Here is an 18,774-nt window from a genome sequence, read left to right as displayed (position 1 = left end):
AGAGTGCAGAGGCCGCTGCTGGCAGCGATGCCATCCGTGGTTTTGCCCATGTGGGAACCAGTCCTGGCTCTCCCGGCTGCAGGTATCTCTCCCTAAACAGGCATGTTTGGTGGGAGAGCAAACTTCATCCCCAGCGGCTCTGTGTCCCTTTGCATTCACACCCATAGTGGCAGCACCATGCCAGCTGCTCTATTAAAAGAGCATCTCTTCCTTTCCTGGGCAAACAGCCTGTGGAGGACAACAGGAGGGTGAAGGATGGCGTGGTACCCTCTTTCTCCTTGCCTATGGGGACAGGGAAGGGCAGTTCCTTCCCTGGGGCTGCTCCGGGGAGATGCGTATGAGCAAGGCAAGGCTGGAGGGGAGCGGGGCCGGGGTTTTCGGTGGGTAACTCTGCCGCTCCCCCCGGGCAAGTGTATCGGCCACAGCACTTGGCGGTCACATTGCTCGCTGCTCCCGGAGGAATATTTCCAGAACAAAAGCCACCAGCCCTTCCTTGCGAGGGTGGACTTGCATCCCCATGTGCTGGCAGCAAGGACTGCCTGTCCATCCCCCTGCAGATTCAGAGATTCCACCCAAACAGTGGGATTAGGCTGGGGATGCAGTTATTGGAGTCATTGCAAACGGAGGTGCTGAGATCCCAGAGGGATGCAGAAGCCTTTCCCAGGGCAGGGAGGTTCCTGTGGCTGAGGTGCGGCAGCCCTGCTGAGTTGGGGAGCAACGTGGGGATGTGTCTGCAAAGGGCACGGAGGAGTAAATCCTGCCTTTGGAGGCAGGTAAGCGGGGCATCGGCTGCAGGACAGCACTAGCCCAGCACCCCACCCCAGAGCTGGTCCCCCGCAGAGCATCACCCTCTGAAACCATAGAAACTGTCCAGGAAAAATGTAGTTCTGATCAGTCGCCTCTTGCCTGAGCTGATTTTTGGGCACATCTGAGCATTATAAATAGGAGAGTAGAGGTTGAACATGGACAAATGTGAATTCAGTAGACTCAGAGTGATTTTAACGGATAATTATAGGTTCTCAATCTGCAGTATTTATACAACCTTTCCAGTTAAAAACCCCATAGTTTCCATGCAGAGTATATTCTCCTGGAGGATTTGTTTGACCTTCAGCACCATTTTTATCTGCAGGATATAATTACAGTGACGCTAGAAATATTAAGCATTTGAAAAGGACTATGCATCTACGCTTAACTGGCTCCCTCCCCTCTTACGTGGGAACGCAATTGCGCAGGAGCAGGGAAACTCGCAGAGCGATCCCATTTGACTTGGAAGCGCTGGGGCTGCGATTCGGGGAAGCACGCACGATCGGGATGGGACTGGTGCATGTGCCTTGTCTTGGGGCTCCTTGAGCTCTGTAAAACTAAGGCCTGTGCTTAAGCCGCTGCCTGCACTGTGTCCTGACCCCCCCCTCCCTCCTTCTGGTGGAGTCCCATAGCAGGGACAGTCAGAAGCAAAATGGCTTTATGCCCAGTTTAACTGCCTGATGACCAGGGGTCCTTCTGGCCTAGAAATAATTCCCAGAAAACAGAAATTTTATCCTTTTTTTTTTTTTTTTTTTAAGGAGTAATTGGTTTTGAATTCTCTTAAGGGGATTGTCTAACACCCAAGCACCCCCTTTTTTTTACATCCTACTTCAAATCCAATGGTAGAAGGGAAATGAGTATCCTTTGGCAGGGAGAAGGATGTTCATATGGAAAAGGACTTGATTCAGGCTTGCAGCAGCTTCACCCTGGTGTAGCTGCATTGATCCCAGAGGCCTTACTTCTGGTCAGCACTGGCAGACGGAGCCATGTCCTCTTTGGCTGCTTGCTGATGCTTGGCATAGCCGTAAGGAAAAGACTGGAAAGGCACTGCTTCTGATTAAAAGCAAACCCCAAGCCTTGAGCCTGCTGCGCAAATCTGAATGCCAGTGACTTCTGTGTATATTTGCACCAAATGGATTTTAACTCATGACTTGATTACACAGCTTTCGCTACTGGACAAAATTGGGCAGGCCAGTGATTTATCGGTCACGCTCCCATTGCAAAACAAGCAGTTCCTTTTACTGTTGGCAGTTTTAAGCCCTTATCCCACAAACCCAAAAGTGTGTGTTTAGGGAGAGTCACCCGTGCTGGCCCCCACGTAACAGCAGACACGTGCACCGCTGTTTGCAGTGCTGCCTCTTGCAGGGAAGAGGTGAGAGAGGCTGGGGCATCGCTTCGGACGCCCTGGGGATGTGGGTGCCATGGGGCTACATCTGGGCAAACGGAGCAGAGCACCTTGGGGTGCTGAGGGGATGCCTTTGGCTTTGCTCTCCAGACTTAACAGGAGTTTTGCCATGAGATTCGGCCTGATGTGCTTGTCTGCAATAGCAGTATCTCGTTATTCACTTCAAAAAAGACATGACATACATTGGTGTGACAGATACATCATGAATACCAATCCACTGACAGCTCATATGCTGGAGTAAACCTGGTGGGAGTGTTATGGTTTCCTGCTGAGCATGTACCAAGTCCTGAAATACGAACGCTTTGTCTTTTGTCTGCATTGAGGCAGCACGGCCATGTGTCAGGGAGAAAAAAAACCTGCGTGGGGCAATGGCAATGAGAGTCTGGGTATTGCCCAGGGGTTGTCACTGAAATGGGGCTGTGCCACTGGATTTGAAAGATGGTCAGACGGAATGGCTATCATCAATCACATGGACCTTGGTTGGGCAGTTCCACCAAATTGCTTGCTGTGTCTCCTGTCCTGGGTGAAACCAGAGTTGCAGTGTGAATTTTTCACTCTTCACATCACCCTCTGGGGAGGTGAGTGGGCAGAAAAACCTGTGTGAGCAAAACCGAGCTCTGGTCTTTGAAAGCATCGTCATCCTTCTTTTGGGTCACCATGACCAGCAGATGGAGATACCATGTGTGTCCCACTGGCATCAAAGCAGCCTCCCCGGCATCGGGGATCCCTTTACGGCTATGTGGGGTCCAAATGGGGATGCTGGGCAGCAGGAGCAGAGTGCAGCAGCGTGCTCAACGCCAGAAGTGTGTCCTCCATGAAAACACATCAGGGAGAGGAGCTGGGGAGTAACTGTCCCATGGATGGGGTGTTGCTGATGGCCAGGAGCCTGTGATCTTGTGTGGTGCGGGGAGAATTTTTCTGCCTTTCCTGTCTTTGAATTAATGGCTGGTAAAAGAGCGAGATGTTCCACCAGGCTGGTGTATGTGACACCTTGCATTTTGTCCTAAGCTGGTTTGTGTCTTCCATGGTAAAACGGGGTGCATTCAGTCTTTTAAAGCTTTTTATTCCTAGTACAGCATGTTGTGAGGTACATAGAAGTGCAAAGACGTCTCTGAAAATCAGATATGCCCTATCAGCAAGCGTTCTGGACCTTCAAAAAATGACCAAAATTTGGAACTCCCGCTGGTGTAACCCCCTGCCCAAGGACCCCACCCTATATCTCAAAGGATGTTTTGCAGCCTTGCACCTCAAGACATGTGTAGCCCATGGGGCAGCTTTTTCCTTTTACTGGCACCAGCATTTGAGCAGCCCCCTGATTTACTGCACTGGAGAGCAGCCTGATTTGCAGGGTGGTGGGAAGGAGCACACCGGCAGGCTGGGTGATGCACCGTGTTTAACTTTTGGCTGAGCAGACCAGGATAGGAAGCAGCAGAACGTTTTCATGGAGATCAGTATTGAAAAATCTTAAACTGAAGCTTGATCCATTCCCAGAAATGGCTGAAAATGAAACCCAGCCATTTTTTCAGTGGTTTTTCAGGTTTTGCTCTTCATTTTTCCGTCATCACCACTTACTAGTTCATTCGTACATTTTGTGAGCTCTTTTTTTCTGCCTTGATGCTTGTGCTCATACTTTGGGTTTTCAGGGTGGGGAGTATGGAGACTTGCTGTGGTGTTTGGTGGGCGAGGGGAGAGTGGGGAAGGAAAGGCTGAGTCCCAGCTGCGGGAGGCCGGGGCGCAGTCTGTGCCCTCGAGCGGGGGACAGTGAGGGGACGGGTCTGGCAGGGTTGAAGCCGGTGGGAGGAGAGGACCTGGGTCACACGCTCAGGTGCTTTTCTGATGGAAGGTGGGAAGTGTTTGGGTCTCCCTTCCCCTCCACTTTGCCACGGTGTTAACCTACGCTGGCGGCACCCAGGTCTCCACCATCAGACGAACGAGACTCAGAGGCTGGGTCAAGCCCAGCCTCCCCGGGACCTGTGTCTCCCCAGTTTTGGGGGAGACAGCAGTGTTCCCCGTGGTGTTACATTGATTTCCTCCATCCTGCCTTGGCAAAGAGAGAGGAGGGCAGCAGGAGGGAAAAAAAAAAAGAGGCAAAGTTTAGGGTTCCCTTGCTCCCAAGCTGGTCATCGCAGGGAGCTCTGTGCCAAGGGGCTCACAGGAGCTCAGCCGTCAGCAGCAGAGCATGAAATAACATCCACAGGCCAGGAAAAGGGATGGTTGTGCATGGAGGGGCCAGGCTTTAGTCCTCAAAGAGGTGCCAAAGTTAAGTAGTTGTGTGGGCGGTGATAGCTGGGGATGGGGCATTTTGTAGGGGCAGCTCGTTCCTTCCTTGGCCAGGGAAGGGGGTGATCACATTGGTTGTATTCAGCCCATGTGCTGCGAGTAATTAACCTTTTAAATAGTGCCCAAAAGGAAGGGTCTTGAGTTTCTGAGGTGCTGAGCATCCAGTGTTCCCACGCGCTTCAGTCGAAGCCACATTTGCAAAGTGCCTTTGCCAATCAAGCTCTTACAACCTGAGGAGCAGTTGGGGGCTTTGCCCACCTGGAGTCACCGGCTCTGTTTCGTGCTGCGGCTCTTTGCTGGAAAAGCTGGTGGAGATGCTGCTCACAAGAACTGAAGGCATGTCTGCGCAGGAAAGACCTGCTCCGCTCTTGGTGCTCCCCACTTTAGATGCAGGCGGGAGCAACATCAGCCCTGCTCGTTGATCCAGTTTGCTAAATCACTACGTATCCCATCACCGCTTGGTCTTTTTCTGAAGTCAAGTCGACACTATCTGGAGCTCCTTTGACAAAACAAGCCTCTCTGCTGGTCAGTCGTGGTTTTATTTATATGTTCTTTTCTTTGATTAGAAAGGAAAATATCAAAAAAATGAAAAAGGACTCACATTTCCAATAGCTGTATCTCTAGTAGTTATAATTTTTGAAGCAATACTCATATCCCTGTGTGTGCCTCTAAACTATCCATGTATTTGTTCAGCTTTTTCAGGTCTGAGTGTGTGAAATCTCTCTAAAGAAGATAGCTCTGTAAGTGATGGTGTAAATGCATTGTTTGTATGTATTCTAAAGTTTGAATAGATTGTACATATGGGATTGTAAATGAACTGTAAACAGCAATCTATATTTTCTTGAATATATTATATAGCAGTATATATTTGTTAAATAAGTATTCTTGTATACTCTTCAATAACCTTTTTAATATTTTGTACAGATAAGTTTATTAAATATTTTATTGATAAATAGATCTGTGCAAGATTTTTTTCTTTTGAAGACTTGTGCCTGTGTCCCAAAACCAGATGGCTCATGTCACAGCAACCTTCATAAGTCACCTTTAATTGCGGGGCTACCTAAGATGTTAAAACCAAAAATGAAAAAGCTGTTCATTTTACACTGCCTTCCTTGGCAACCTCAGGTACTTTCCAAGAAAAAACCACAGAACAGTGAGTGTTTGCGATGGATTTATCATCAAAATGTACATCCCTTTTCTTTCCTGTGTTTTTGAATACAGTTTACCTGCCTTGACAGTAGCTACCCAGCTCCACCCAGCCAAAGAGGATTCTCTCCATTGACTTGAACAGAAAGCTTTAGAGGCCCAGAAACATTAAATTGAAGGGGTAAACATGAGAGCTCGAAAAATATCCCCTGCTCACATTGTGCTTGGCCTGATGGGTTTGACTTGAGCACAGGACTCTGCCCCTGAAGGTGCCCGGCTCCCTGTGCTCCCTGCAAAAGCAGCCCAAGGCAATGGCTTTCCAGAGGGGTGTGGGTGGAACTCTATTTGGTTTGGTTAGGTCTGGTGAAAACATCTCCTTTGGGAATGTGGAAGAAATTAGGTATTTCAAAATTTGGGAAATGAAAAAATACCTGGGAAAATGCAGTAGAGAGTTATTTGCCCCCAAATCTGGTCCGGTAGTTTCGTTCCTGTTAGGTACCACTGGTATATGTGATACATCGCCTAGCACTTAAGAGATTAAGCTATTAGTACTGCTGCAAAATTTTTGCCAAAGATTGCTTTTAATTGAATATTGGTTTTTATTCTTCCATTCCTCCCTCTTTTGAAGTCTTTTTTAACTTTTTTTAATAGCTAAATGAACCACCCTGGGACATGAAACCCTTTTGCATTCCTAGTAGGTGATCTTTAAAAGTTATGGGTCATCCAGAAAGCAGAGAATCTGTAAGATTAGCTTAATCATTTGGGGAGGGCTGTCAAATAGCTATGTAAGTGTTTGTTATCTGCTTTCAGTGGGACATTATAGTGGCAGAATCAGAAGTTTCAGGGAGAGTGAGTTGCTTTAGCATGTGCTCCTGCAGTGGACATCACCAAAGTGCCTTGGAGACAGCGAGTGAAGGTAATAGGGTTAAGGCTGCCTCTGCTACATCCCTACTAACAATACTGTGAACATGCCGGTGTGGAGTAGGGCACATTTGGAAGCACAGAAGAAGTCTTCAAGGCATCAGGTATGTGTTTCAGTCACAGCAGAGCAACCTCAGATTTCGAGACCCAGGAGAAACACATGGAGAACTGACAAGAGGTTTGCCTGAAGGACTTAAAAATGAATTCTTACAATACCGGTATTTTCTAAGCTGTCCCTTCACCTTAAGCACACCCACAAACACGTGGCTCTGCTGAAGTGAGGCATGGTGATATCTATTCCCGGGGCACATGGAGTGACATACCAAGCATGAGCCACCCTTCGGGCAGTATCCTGCATCCTCACATGCTCATTTACAGTCTCGTTGGCTGAGGGGGTCTTTTGGCACAAGTTCTCCAGCTAGGCATGCAGAAGATCTGCCGTCTGCACTGAAATCAGTGTGAGTGGTGGGTTTGCTTTCAGTGGAGACAGGTTTTTAGTCCATAGTACTAACACAGCACTTCAGACTACTCATGTGATTTACAACATAAACTAGTTAATCCTTATATATATTCTGAAAGCCAAGCATTGTCATGGTCAGTTTATATTTGAAAGAAATCAGAGGCACAGCAAGGTCACACACTGATACAATGGAAGAAAGTGCAGAGCACTGCTAAAACAGGACATAGTCTGACTTGGATACCTAGTGACTTAGCCCTGAAGCAAATGCCTAAGTCTCTTATGTAGAAAAAAAAAAATAGTTGGTGCCTGCCAGGAGCTCCAGAGGGAGATCTGGTACCCCTACATAGACATATCTAAGTTAGACAAGACAGGGAATTTAGACATCTGTTTTGGGAGCACCGCTTTATGAACTGGGGGCAAGTTAAGTGAGCCAGGTCTATCGTGCTTGGAGCGCCAGTTTTCCTCTTAGCACCTAATCCAAAGTCCAGTGAAGTTAATGTACACGTTAACTTCAGTAGGTTTTGGACCAGGCTTTAGCATCTGCTCGAGACTTGCCTGAAGCCTCTCAGGTAGCATCCCATGTGGTCTTCTGTGATGCAGACCAATTCAGGAGATGCTTGGGGATATCACTGGGATGTGTTTGCTGTGAAGCAAAACTGCAGTCCCAAAGTATTCTAGTATGAGAATTTTATCTTATTTTCAGTACCTGATACTAGGCGGGCATGTTTTCATTACTGTGAAAACTTAAATCCTCATTATCACAAAGTGTTAGTTCCACAGGAATCCTGCTATGTTGCCCTGTCCTATTTTGGTGCACGTTAGTAGGAATAAAAAGGATAAAAGGAAACTCCTGTCTAGCAGGTAATACTTTTGTACTGAAGCTCTTTGTTCATGTCACATCACCTCTGTTGTCCTAGTCTCAGTCAATCCATCACTTGGGTCTCTCTAAGCCTGTGTGCAATCCTGTTGACTTTACTGAGGCTGTACTGGGGCTGTAATTGGAGTTACACACTCCAGTTCACTCTGGATGCTTAAAAAGCTAGGGGTTTTTTGTGGGTAAAAATACAGGTTCCTTCCTAATAAGCACTGACAACTTGCAGTACCTCCTGCACAACAAAAGCAGATGACATCAATGCTTCAAAAACTTTATATTCTGTAAATGGTATGCCTGTTTCTAAGAAGTTAGACTGGAACAACGGGATCCTTATCAAATTTTAAGGGTGCCTGTTAGGGAAAAGGAGTAGTTGAGTCCTGACCCTGGGAAAGCCTTTTTTCCCCAATTACAAGTCACCATACACAAGGATTTCTCTTAGTATATGAAGCACAGTGTATTTAAGAGCTTGGAGGCTTTAAAGCAAGTTTGTTGAAGATGTTCTTAAACTGGGAAAATGGGGGGCACCCTCCACTGCCTCTTTCATTGTGAATGACTTCAAATAGGATGGCAAAAAATCTCCTTCGAGTGTCTGACTGGCAAACACTGCAGTCAGATACAGAGCAGGTGTTTTAAACAACATTCTGCATTTTATTAGCTACTGCAAACTACTTTCCACAACACAAATGCTTCCTGCAAGCATGTTCCTGCAGTAGGTGGTCTGGAAAAACCTAGTCCATTTACTATCAGCTTAAGCACTTGAAAACAGTCTCTAATGAAGTCCCTCCCATGCATCTGAGCATGCGTGTTAGCCTGTTTCGTAACTTCTGCACGATGCTACCGAGATCAACGATCGCTTCTCGCAGCTGGCTTGTACTGTTCCTGCTGTATCTGCTGCTTGTACTCAAACCCCATCAGCTGTTCCAGAAATATATGCTGTTTTAATAGTTCCTGGTCATTCACTAACGTTCTCTGGATTCTTATTTTGTAAATGTGCCAGGGAAGAGAACATTCGCCTCCAAGTGAAGAGCCTCAGAAACTTACTGTAGTTGGGAGTCTGAGTGTGACCTGTGACACAGAATAAAACAAGTCTCTTGGGTCTAGTAAGTTTATCCAATGCAGTAATAGTTTGAGCAACTTTATTAATGATAACATTGAACATCTTGTTTAAAGTCTTTGCTTGCTGGCAGTTAGCTAGACCAAAGAAAGGGACGGGAAGTGGATGCATGTATAAACCCATTTGCTCTAAAATAAATATGTAAATGACCTCAACTGCAGAGAAGAGATTATCTGTTGTGGCTCATGTATGCAATCTGTCTCCTGTGAGTCAAGAAACTGGTGTTTAGCTTGGAGTCCAGCTCCAAATTCTTCACCATAAACACTGGGCAAGCACTCATCAAGCTTCCTGAAGGGACAAATCTCGCTAATCCACACACTCTATAGTTCATTCAAAGCAGCAAACACGGAGCTGGAGGGAGCAAGGGGAAACACTGATTGATTATTTTGGAGTGTCTCTGGATAAAAATGCTCGAGTGAGTCAGGTGCCTACCACCCACTGATTTTCTCTGCACTTAGCAGATGTCTACATCGCATGTGAAATTTGGGGTTTGGCAAGTATTTTTGTAAATTTTGTATGCATGAAGTAATGAAGAAGGTGAACTGAGACTAAACAAGTTATCAAATAGTCAAGTTACATTTTACCATAAATGTCTTTATTTTTGTTATTGGAGTTGTGTACTTTTTCATAAAAGGTATCAATCTAGCAAAACACTTGAACGTGAGTCAATCATTGAAGCTAGCAAGATTACTCGTGTGGTGAGAAGCACAAATGTGAATGACAGAGATTAGGTGCTACTGTATACAGTCAGCTCATTTGCGATAGGTTTCTCAAGAATTCTAAAATAGTCTAAAATAGGCAAGACCACACTGTGTTTTCATGTTAAGTTGGCACATTTGGACCATAAGCATTTTTGACACTCTTTGCCTGGGGTCATGGTGAACACCACGGGCTTCAGAGGAGCTGGATTCTCATTGTGTGAGATCAGCTCCTCTTAGGAAATACAGCTGTGGAAACTAGACCCGTGCTTTTTTTGCTATGAATATAGTAGCAAATTTTCAGATCTTAGCCTTACAGTAACAGCTTCTAGGAGGAAGATAGCAATTGAATCAATATGGTTTTGATAATCTTAGCGAAAATTCATTTAAGAAAATCGTAAGGCATTATCCTGCAGTAGATCTCTGTCATCACTGACCAGATCTAATCTCAGTTTAGGTCTTAATGCAGTCAGTAGGATTTATTATAATGGATTAACATTTGTATAAAAGGCATACACAAGTCAAGTACAAGTATTGCTAAATTAATTCCTCATACAAAGTATACGAATAATGCACTGTAAACAACTGCTTCTCATAGGTGCTTCAGTTTCCAGGCTTTAATAGTTGCTTGTCATCTTTGGTTAATGCAAGATTTTTTCTGTCCTCAGGAGATCCACTACAACAGCTGAACTTTTACAAACTGAGTCCTTGCTCAATTACTTGATTCCATATACTTTGAAGAGCAAAGGTTTTGTTCAACCAGATCAACATGTGAACCAAAACAACCAAGTGAACTGTATTTTTTATGTTGCTAACATACACACATGTGCATATGTGTATATATATATATATATACGTGTACATATATATATCTCCACATATATGAACATCCCCCCCTCTTTCTGCCCCAGGGAGCACCTAGGCCAACAGATGCATTTAGCATCTGCCATAAGGCCATCGAACAGGAATACATGCCAGCATCGGGGGGCTGTTTAGACACACAGAGACACATACAACTATGGATTTCTAAAGTGAGCACAAGAATTGTTTTGATCGTGACTCAATATGGCCCTGTAGAAAGAAGGGAAGTCCCATGACTCTCCAATAAACAGAATCAGTTGCACGAGCACAGTCCCTTCACTTTGAACGTATCTGGCTCCTCCCCATGCTGCTGTAACTGTGGTCTCAACATTTCTGCCTCGCGTATCAGTATCTGTTTCATTACGCGGCAGTGTAATCTGAAAATCCACTGGCTAGTCTCAAAAGCTAAACCAGTTTCTGATGCAAAGAAGGTCACTTAAACCCACTGTCTGTCTGCAGGTTTGAAAACTAGTCCAAAATATCCAGAAACTGAATTCTATTACAAATTGCTCTAAATATTAGTGAAAGATTCAAGGGGGATTTAGAGAGAAGTGGAAGGTGTGTATATAATCGTGTAGGAAAAGGAATTAATCAGTCTTTCTGCATCACGGAGAACATTCTCCGGTACCATCCTCACTAGTACCACATTAAAACTGTTAATAAATCATTTAAGTTAGATACCCAATGCATCATCTAAATTCATTTGTTTGCAAGTGCAGGACTTCCCCTGACTATATTCTGTAGTGTTCTGTTTATTTATAAATGTCTCTATGAACTCCACAGGGAGACTATTTCGCAGGTTCATGGCTAGAAAGCTTTTCCTTATTACACTTGGCTCTTTTCCCCTTACTTACATTATTTTCATTTCTAGTCATCACCTGTAACTTCTGTTATCACAACTGGTAGGATGTTTTTTTCTAGTTTTTTGCTATCTGTAAAGGAGAAGGATGAACAAATGTGAGGAACAGTGTACTCGTCAGCAATGTTACAGCAAGGATCTGGTTCTCAATAGTAACATTTCATGCCATTTCATGGGTGCAACCATGGCAGAGTAATAGCCATTTTCTCACGGTGGACTTACCTAATTTGTGGCTTGGCTGAAAACTTCATACTTCAGTCCTTAGAGCAAAGAATTGAAATTGAGGCATGCATCAAAACTGGTTTAATTCTTTAAAGTTGCTGAGCAAGCACTGTTCTCACGGACTTCATTAGGAGAGCTAGGCCACCTATAAGTAGTTATGTATGGATTCTGCAATCCATTTTAACCTTTTAATATTGGCACTTTTGAACAGCATCGTTTACCTTCTCTACAGTCAATCGAAAAATGAAACACTTGGCCATGTGCCAGACAAGAGCTCCACATGTACTCCCTCGCTGAGCAGCCACAGTTACCTTATGGTATTTTTAATACTCCGTGGAGTCCTGGCAGCACCCTAAACCCCTTCTGAGACTCGGAGAAACTGCACATCTCATCTATGCATCTCCCTTGTACTCATCCCGACCTCTGATTGACGACCAACCCCATCTGACCTGGAGGAGACAACGTCAGGGTTGTCCTGGGCCCTTGGGCTATTCTGGCTGTCATGCACCTGGGTTACATGGACGGATGAGACATGTGGAGAGGGCCAGGTCTTTCACAGCATTCCAGGATCCATTGCCAGGATCCATCCACAGGGGGATTTTTATCCATACAGAGTAGCCTGGTATTTCTTTCTAAAGCAGGCCAGCTGGGCTGCCCCAAACCCATCCCTGACCGTCCTCCAGCAGGTGAGTGGGGTGGTAGTAATTCGGGTACACTTGTAGCCAGTGAATCTAGTATCAGTGTTGTCTAGAGTGCTAGCAGTCAATAAATATTCCACCCTTTGCCAAGTCCTGCAGAGTCCTGAAGACACAGGATGAAGGTACATCACCACTGAATCAATAAAACTATACTTTGGACCAGCCAGTCTCTCTTTAACTTTCTCTAAAACATCTCAATAGAAAACAAGCCATAATCTATAATAAACAGAAAAAAATAGGACAGACTCTTTCACAAAAAATTACACGTTCACAAAATAATTACATCGTTTTCTTGTTAATCACTGAATCCGTGTTTATAATTTGGTCAGATCATCCTGTAACCAGTCTGTAATCATGGCAGCCATCTCCTTGCTGGCATCTAGCACAAAGGCGTGGCGGAGCCCCTTCTCACAAAGTCGAATGTCCCCGTCTGGAAAATCCATTTTGATCTCATCGTAGTAGTGCTGTGGACACCAGCTGTCTCCAGTTCCATAGTAAAAAATCAGCTAGAAATCAAAGCACATCAAATCATTAATTTGAAAAGTTACTGATGAAGCAACCAATATCCAAACAAAGACCACTGAATTATTTGGAAATAAGCAATGCTTTGTGACCCAAGATACACTGTGAGGAATAGCAATTGGTAGTTTTTGGTTGTTTCTAAGTCTGCAATTATGACGAAGCCAATCAAATACTCTGTGACTCAGTTTCCTCATCTGTAAAACTGTGGAACACAATACAGTCTTAATTCTAAAAACAGCGATCTGCTGATGAAAGTCTGGCTTTCTTAAGAAATTTGTTATTATGGATCAAAACATCTAGCTGTCCATGGAGTCCACCCTTAACCAGGCAAGCTGCTGTGTTTTCCCTAGCTATTAGCTGTTCTCCATGTTAGCTTTCTAGCTACTTAATCAAATAGCAAAATTACCACTAAACTTGACGCTATGTCCCAGCTGAAGGGGCTAACCATGATGGCTTTCTTCTGGATATAAACTAAGAGAAAGTAGGAGGTTAATCCACATCTGTGAGTAGCTCTATCTTACTAGCATCAGTTAGGTGTGATCTCAAACCACCTGCCTGGTTGGGGCCTTAGGTAGAGGAGTACCTATTTTTCTTAACCTTGGTGTTAGATGTAAACTAGAGGTGATCCATTCAGCCATGTTAGAATAACAGCAATTATGGTGATTCTCAGAAGCAAAACTTTTTTTGCTTGGAGAATTTTATAATCATAGAATCTTAGAATCATAGAATAGTTTGAATTGGAGGGGACCTTTAAAGGTCATCTAGTCCAGCCCCCCCGCAATGAGCAGGGACATCTTCAACTAGATCAGGTTGCTCAGAGCCCTGTCCAACCTGACCTTGAATGTTTCCAGGGATGGGGCATCTGCCACCTTTCTGGGCAACTTGTGCCAGTGTTTCACCACTCTCATCAGAGGTTTCTTCCTTGTATCTAGTCTGAATCTACCCTCTTTTAGTTTAGAACCATTAACCCTTGTCCTGTCACAACAGGCCCTGCTAAAACGTCTGTCCCCATCTTTCTTATAAGCCCCCTTTAAGTACTGAAAGGCTGCAATAAGGTGTCCCCGGAGCCTTCTCTTCTTCAGGCTGAGCAACCCCAACTCTCTATCTTATCTTTGTGAAGTGCTGTCCATGTAGAGCACAGGCACCTCTTGGAGATGAATGAGCAATTTTCTTTTGGGTTGTAATGTGAACTAAAATTCTAGCAAAGTCCATTTTGTTCTGATCTTGCCCTAACAACCTTGTTCAATGACATACGTGAAGCAGGTGCTACAAGGCCCACCTAAACACAAAAGTCATAAATTCCAGGCAAATATCATATTCAATGAAGTGTCTTTTCTCTCTGTTAAAGACACTGAATGTCACTCTTTCCCAAGTCATCATTTCCCCCCATTTTCATCTCAACTTGGCATGCTATAGCTATGTTTTTTAATTTCTATAAAGTATTTGAAGGGAGAGTGGTTGTCTGGGAGACAATAAAAACCTATGGATTTAAAACTATACAGGAACAAGATTAATGATGAGGACTCTTTATACTAAAATGTTTGAATGCAGGTACCAGAAGGATTTTGATTGCTCAACATATCACACACACAGCTTGGCCCAATTCCATTACTCTTCTTTGTTTCATATTTCATTTCTGTACTTCAGTGAATAATTGAGCAATGCTAACATAAATTAGGGGACAAGGAGTTTTCCTTTCATCACAAAAATCTTCAATTCCATCATTTTTGTAGCCATGTGGAATATAAATAAATGCACCCACTGGGGCAGAGGTGGGCTAAGAGCCCAGACTGCATTTCACAAAATGTTACAAGTTTTTATCTAACTTGCTTTTCTCTTGTTGAAGTGTACCCAAATCTTGGACATTACTGACTATTGGCCGAATCCAAAATATAGTATCTCAGTTGCATAGACACCAACCCAAGTTATACTTCTATGTATATGTAAAACATAGAACATAAACCATCCCATGTTAACAAACATTATTCGTTTCCTTTGTCACTCACTAATTGCTGGAAACAAGACACGTTGTTTGCTTTAGCAGAAAATTTCTTTTGATCTTGCCTTCGACTCATAAATCACAGGATGCCACACTAGCAAAAATTCTTCAAAAAAGCCAACGTAAAATGGCCAGCTGCATTCAGGACTTTTGAAAGCCAAACATCTGACCGAATTATGTTTAACCCTGGGCTCCGTTACCAACAGATACAAAAATAAAGATTATGAAACACAAAAAAAGAAATGGAGCAACTCCAGTTTAATGGAGCAGTCTTTGAAATTATTAGATATTTTAATAGGCTAATCATAGAATCTCATCACACGGTCATTTAGCAAAAGATGAAAAGTCATTTACACTTACAAAGGTGGATAAAATACTTGGCTTAGTCTGCATGAACTGCAAAATGGGCTGTTCTCCAGGTAGGGTTGTAAACTTGAGAACTCACAGATTTATGTGCATTCTTAGCCTGCCTCTGGTATATTTGCATTACGGTTTAATCCTTCATCGCATGATCCAAAGGATCCTTGACTCATTCAATCCACTGACACAATGACGTTCAGCTGATGAGCTGCAATTTGATAGTATTTTTTGTTTTAAATTCTGTGTGTGGTCTGAGAATTTATTTACTACATATTTCATGGTTTACAGACAGAATTTATTTTCTTACGTGCATTCCTCTGGCACGCACCACTACAGGATTTGCATGCTCACATTTGTTAATTTAGTTTTGCAACACCTTAAGTGGCCATTTTAATCTCCATTTTGCAGATGGGGAGTACAGAAATTAATGTCACACTACATACATTAATTTGAAAGTATGTAGTGTAGTCTGAAACACCTAGAGCTGGTTTTCCAGTGTGTGTAGCATTACACAGTATTGACTATGCTCTTGGACTTCATTTGTGGGTGCTCTAAAACACTATCTGTCTGTAAAACAAATTTCAAGATCTTAAATGAGATATTCAGAAAAGCGAGGATGAACTGTGATCGTCTATGAAAAATATTAATGGCTTCACCAACAGCTCGTTCTTGGATGTGAAGTTTAAGTGCCTTTACTATGAAGCTATCCATTTTTACTTCATATAGTTCTCTGTTTCTTTCAACAGGCTTTTTACCACTTCTGCCACAAATGAGGTAGGAGTTCTGCATCCTGCTGTCTCCTTCATTACACAGCTCTTTTGGTTAATGAAAGAGAAAAAAAGGAAAAGTGATGTTTTAATGAAAGACCACCTCTTAATGCATACATAAAAGGCATCTGAAATAAGATCAGTGCTAACTTTGAAATCCTTGGTAATGCAGTATCAACTGGTTTTAGCAGAGCTTGTGTATACAGTCTGCTAGACTTCAAGGAGGTAAACCAAAAACCAGGTATTTTACACATGGCACCTGCATGTGTTGGCAACGGTTTTAGCACCTCTAGATCTGCTGCTTTAGGCCTCTGTCCCTTAAGGTAATGGTGTAATTGAAAGAAGTTGCACTGTCAGCTTCTGGCCAGAGGAACATGGGACACCTTCCTGCTGGGTGTCACACTGGGTGTGTCCAGCACAGAAATTAGTGATTCAGTTTGGATGTATTGTGTGTTTTTGAAGCAAATGTCACGTTTGTCCAGATTTACCATGCTTTGGTTCACATCATGGAGTAGTCTCGGAGTGTATGAACTCCTTTCATCTGAAACTAAGGCAATGATGCTCTTCAGGGTCACACTTAGTGAGCTCCAGTCACTAATGGTCATTCAGTCCATGGGAGCAGACAACTGTTGGTTGAAGTAATAACCCTCTGAGATGCCTACATTGGGAACATCAGGTCCTCACCATTTACTATTTATCTCTACAAATTCTCTTTTATTGTGCTGCTGCTGTTTTTAAGGCAAACATAGCCAAAGGCACCTGCTGACAACAGGAACGATAAGATTTTGGAAATTTAGGTTCCTTTCCAAGTGGAAAAGGGCCAAATATTTACCAACTACTGGCCTTGCTGTCCAGTTGTTTGTCCAGTCTTTCCAAGTATGGCTCCTTCTGTCTTGTCCCTTTCTGGTCTCAGGACTGCTCTACCCCGCTTTGACTCATTGTTTCAGCTCTAATCTCCTTACCTAGTCATTTCCAATTTCCACAACTTCTGCTTCCTATTCTAGTCCCACATTCTTGCCCTGCCAAGTCCAAATTTAGTCTCCTTGTTTCTGCATCCCATTCTGAGTCTCAATTTCAACCCTAGTTGCTTTTGCCCCAAGCAATTCTCCACTTTTTTTCAGTCTGGAACCTCTGTTCCCAGCCCTACTCCTCAAATGTCTCTATGACTATCAGTTGTTCCTAGTGTCAGGGTTGGGTTCAGTTCAGCATGAAAACATCTAAATAAAGGTAACTGTATTGTGGTGTTTACATGTGTACCAGGCATCCAAATTCCCACCACACACTCAGGAAAGATATACTCAATAAAGTCATCAGTGCTTAGAAAGCTACAGTAGACAGCAGATGTCTACTGCAAGGTGGGTGAAGCTGCACTTCAGGCTCCACTAAGAACTCAGTTGCCTAAGTGTAGGTACCTACTGCCATTTGAGATGCTCTAGATATCTGAGGCACCTACGGGAGACAGGACGGTATGACAGATTTTATAAGAGACCCACAACTGTCTGGCAAAACAGCTGGAGGCCAGATGGGGATATTCCACAGTGCCCCAAATTAAACCAGGTGTCCATGTTTAAGGGCCAAATTCCACCTTGACTTCTTCAATAGATTTCTATTGACTTTCATGGGGTCGTGGCACCTCTAATGTCTACTGCATGTGTGGATTCCTACAAGTAAATGCATAAAGCATGATTCAGGTGCCCATACATAAATATCTGCTACTGTTAGGTTAACGGTTGGACTCGAAGATCTTAAGGGTCTTCTCTAACCTAAATGATTTTATGATCTCACGCAGCTTAGACTGATACACTAGCATAACCTGCTTGGTCTCCACTGCTGCTACAGGCAGCTCATTTGTCTCCTATGTCAGTCTTCCTTGGGTAGCTCAAATCCACCACCTCCTATAGCACCAGAAGCCTACCTCTGGCCAAACAAACAGAGCCTTTGGTTCTTCCTGCCCCCTCTTCCTCCTCTGTTTACTCCTCACTCACTAGTTCCCTCTATGCTAGCTCAGCACGTATCTCCTCTGCACTGGAATGAATAGCTTCCTTCTCCAGGCCAAGAATTTTTACCATGAGAAAACAATGCATTTGCCCCTGAGCCATATTTGTAGACATTGTAGACCCCTTCTGACCAAAATAAAAAATAATCAGTCATGGTAGGACGGACACTTGTGTCATATATGCAATTAAAGTTTGGGTATGTTATAACCAACTAAGAGCAGCTTTGTAACAGGAAGACTTGGGGAACTTTATTTGATGCTGCAGTTATTTTGTCTGCTTATTTTGTATGCAGATGTTGGTGTGTGCGTTCTGTGCATCTATGTGCGTATGCCTGCAAATCTAAAACTTTAACATACATGTCTTTTAATTAGAAACTGCCAACAGAATTCTTTTCAAAATGCTTCCCTATTAATGGATTATGCAATCAAATCTAAAAGCAAGATTGAAATTAAGGTGTAAATTTTCAGTGATCCAGATGGTGGTACAGGGCCTATGAAACCTGACAGACACTTGACTGTCATTTGTGGCATTGAGGGTCTCCCTTTGAATGACAAAGTGTCTGTACTCTTTGCCTATGCCGTGCACAGCCACAAAATATACAGATGTTAGGATATTACCTGTTTTCCCAATATATTAAGACAGATTCATTTTAGACATATTTAAACAGAAGTTTCCAGAATCCATATGTTCTCATCTTCATTTTAACATCAGGAGCTTTGCTACTGCAGCATGGAGGCAGGTATAACTAACAAACCATGTGTAACCAGAGGCACATGGGATCTTCATT

At 43.6% G+C, this 18,774-nt stretch overlaps 1 protein-coding gene across 1 annotated transcript in view; it reads right to left on the bottom strand.

The window, feature by feature from the left end:
• Window positions 1-9,577: 9,577 nt before the first annotated feature.
• The window catches only part of LDAH (lipid droplet associated hydrolase), a 127,082-nt gene continuing 117,885 nt past the window's right edge, over window positions 9,578-18,774 (bottom strand). The window contains exon 7 of the mRNA XM_075049049.1: window positions 9,578-12,848. Coding sequence (XP_074905150.1) covers window positions 12,657-12,848 — 192 coding nt within the window. The 3' untranslated portion in view covers window positions 9,578-12,656. The remainder of the gene's footprint in view (window positions 12,849-18,774) is intronic.

The sequence above is a fragment of the Buteo buteo genome, chromosome 17, assembly GCF_964188355.1.
Source record: "Buteo buteo chromosome 17, bButBut1.hap1.1, whole genome shotgun sequence".
Taxonomy (NCBI): domain Eukaryota; kingdom Metazoa; phylum Chordata; class Aves; order Accipitriformes; family Accipitridae; genus Buteo; species Buteo buteo.
The sequence above is the reverse complement of the archived record's forward strand: the minus strand, read 5'-3'. Positions and strand labels throughout refer to the sequence as shown.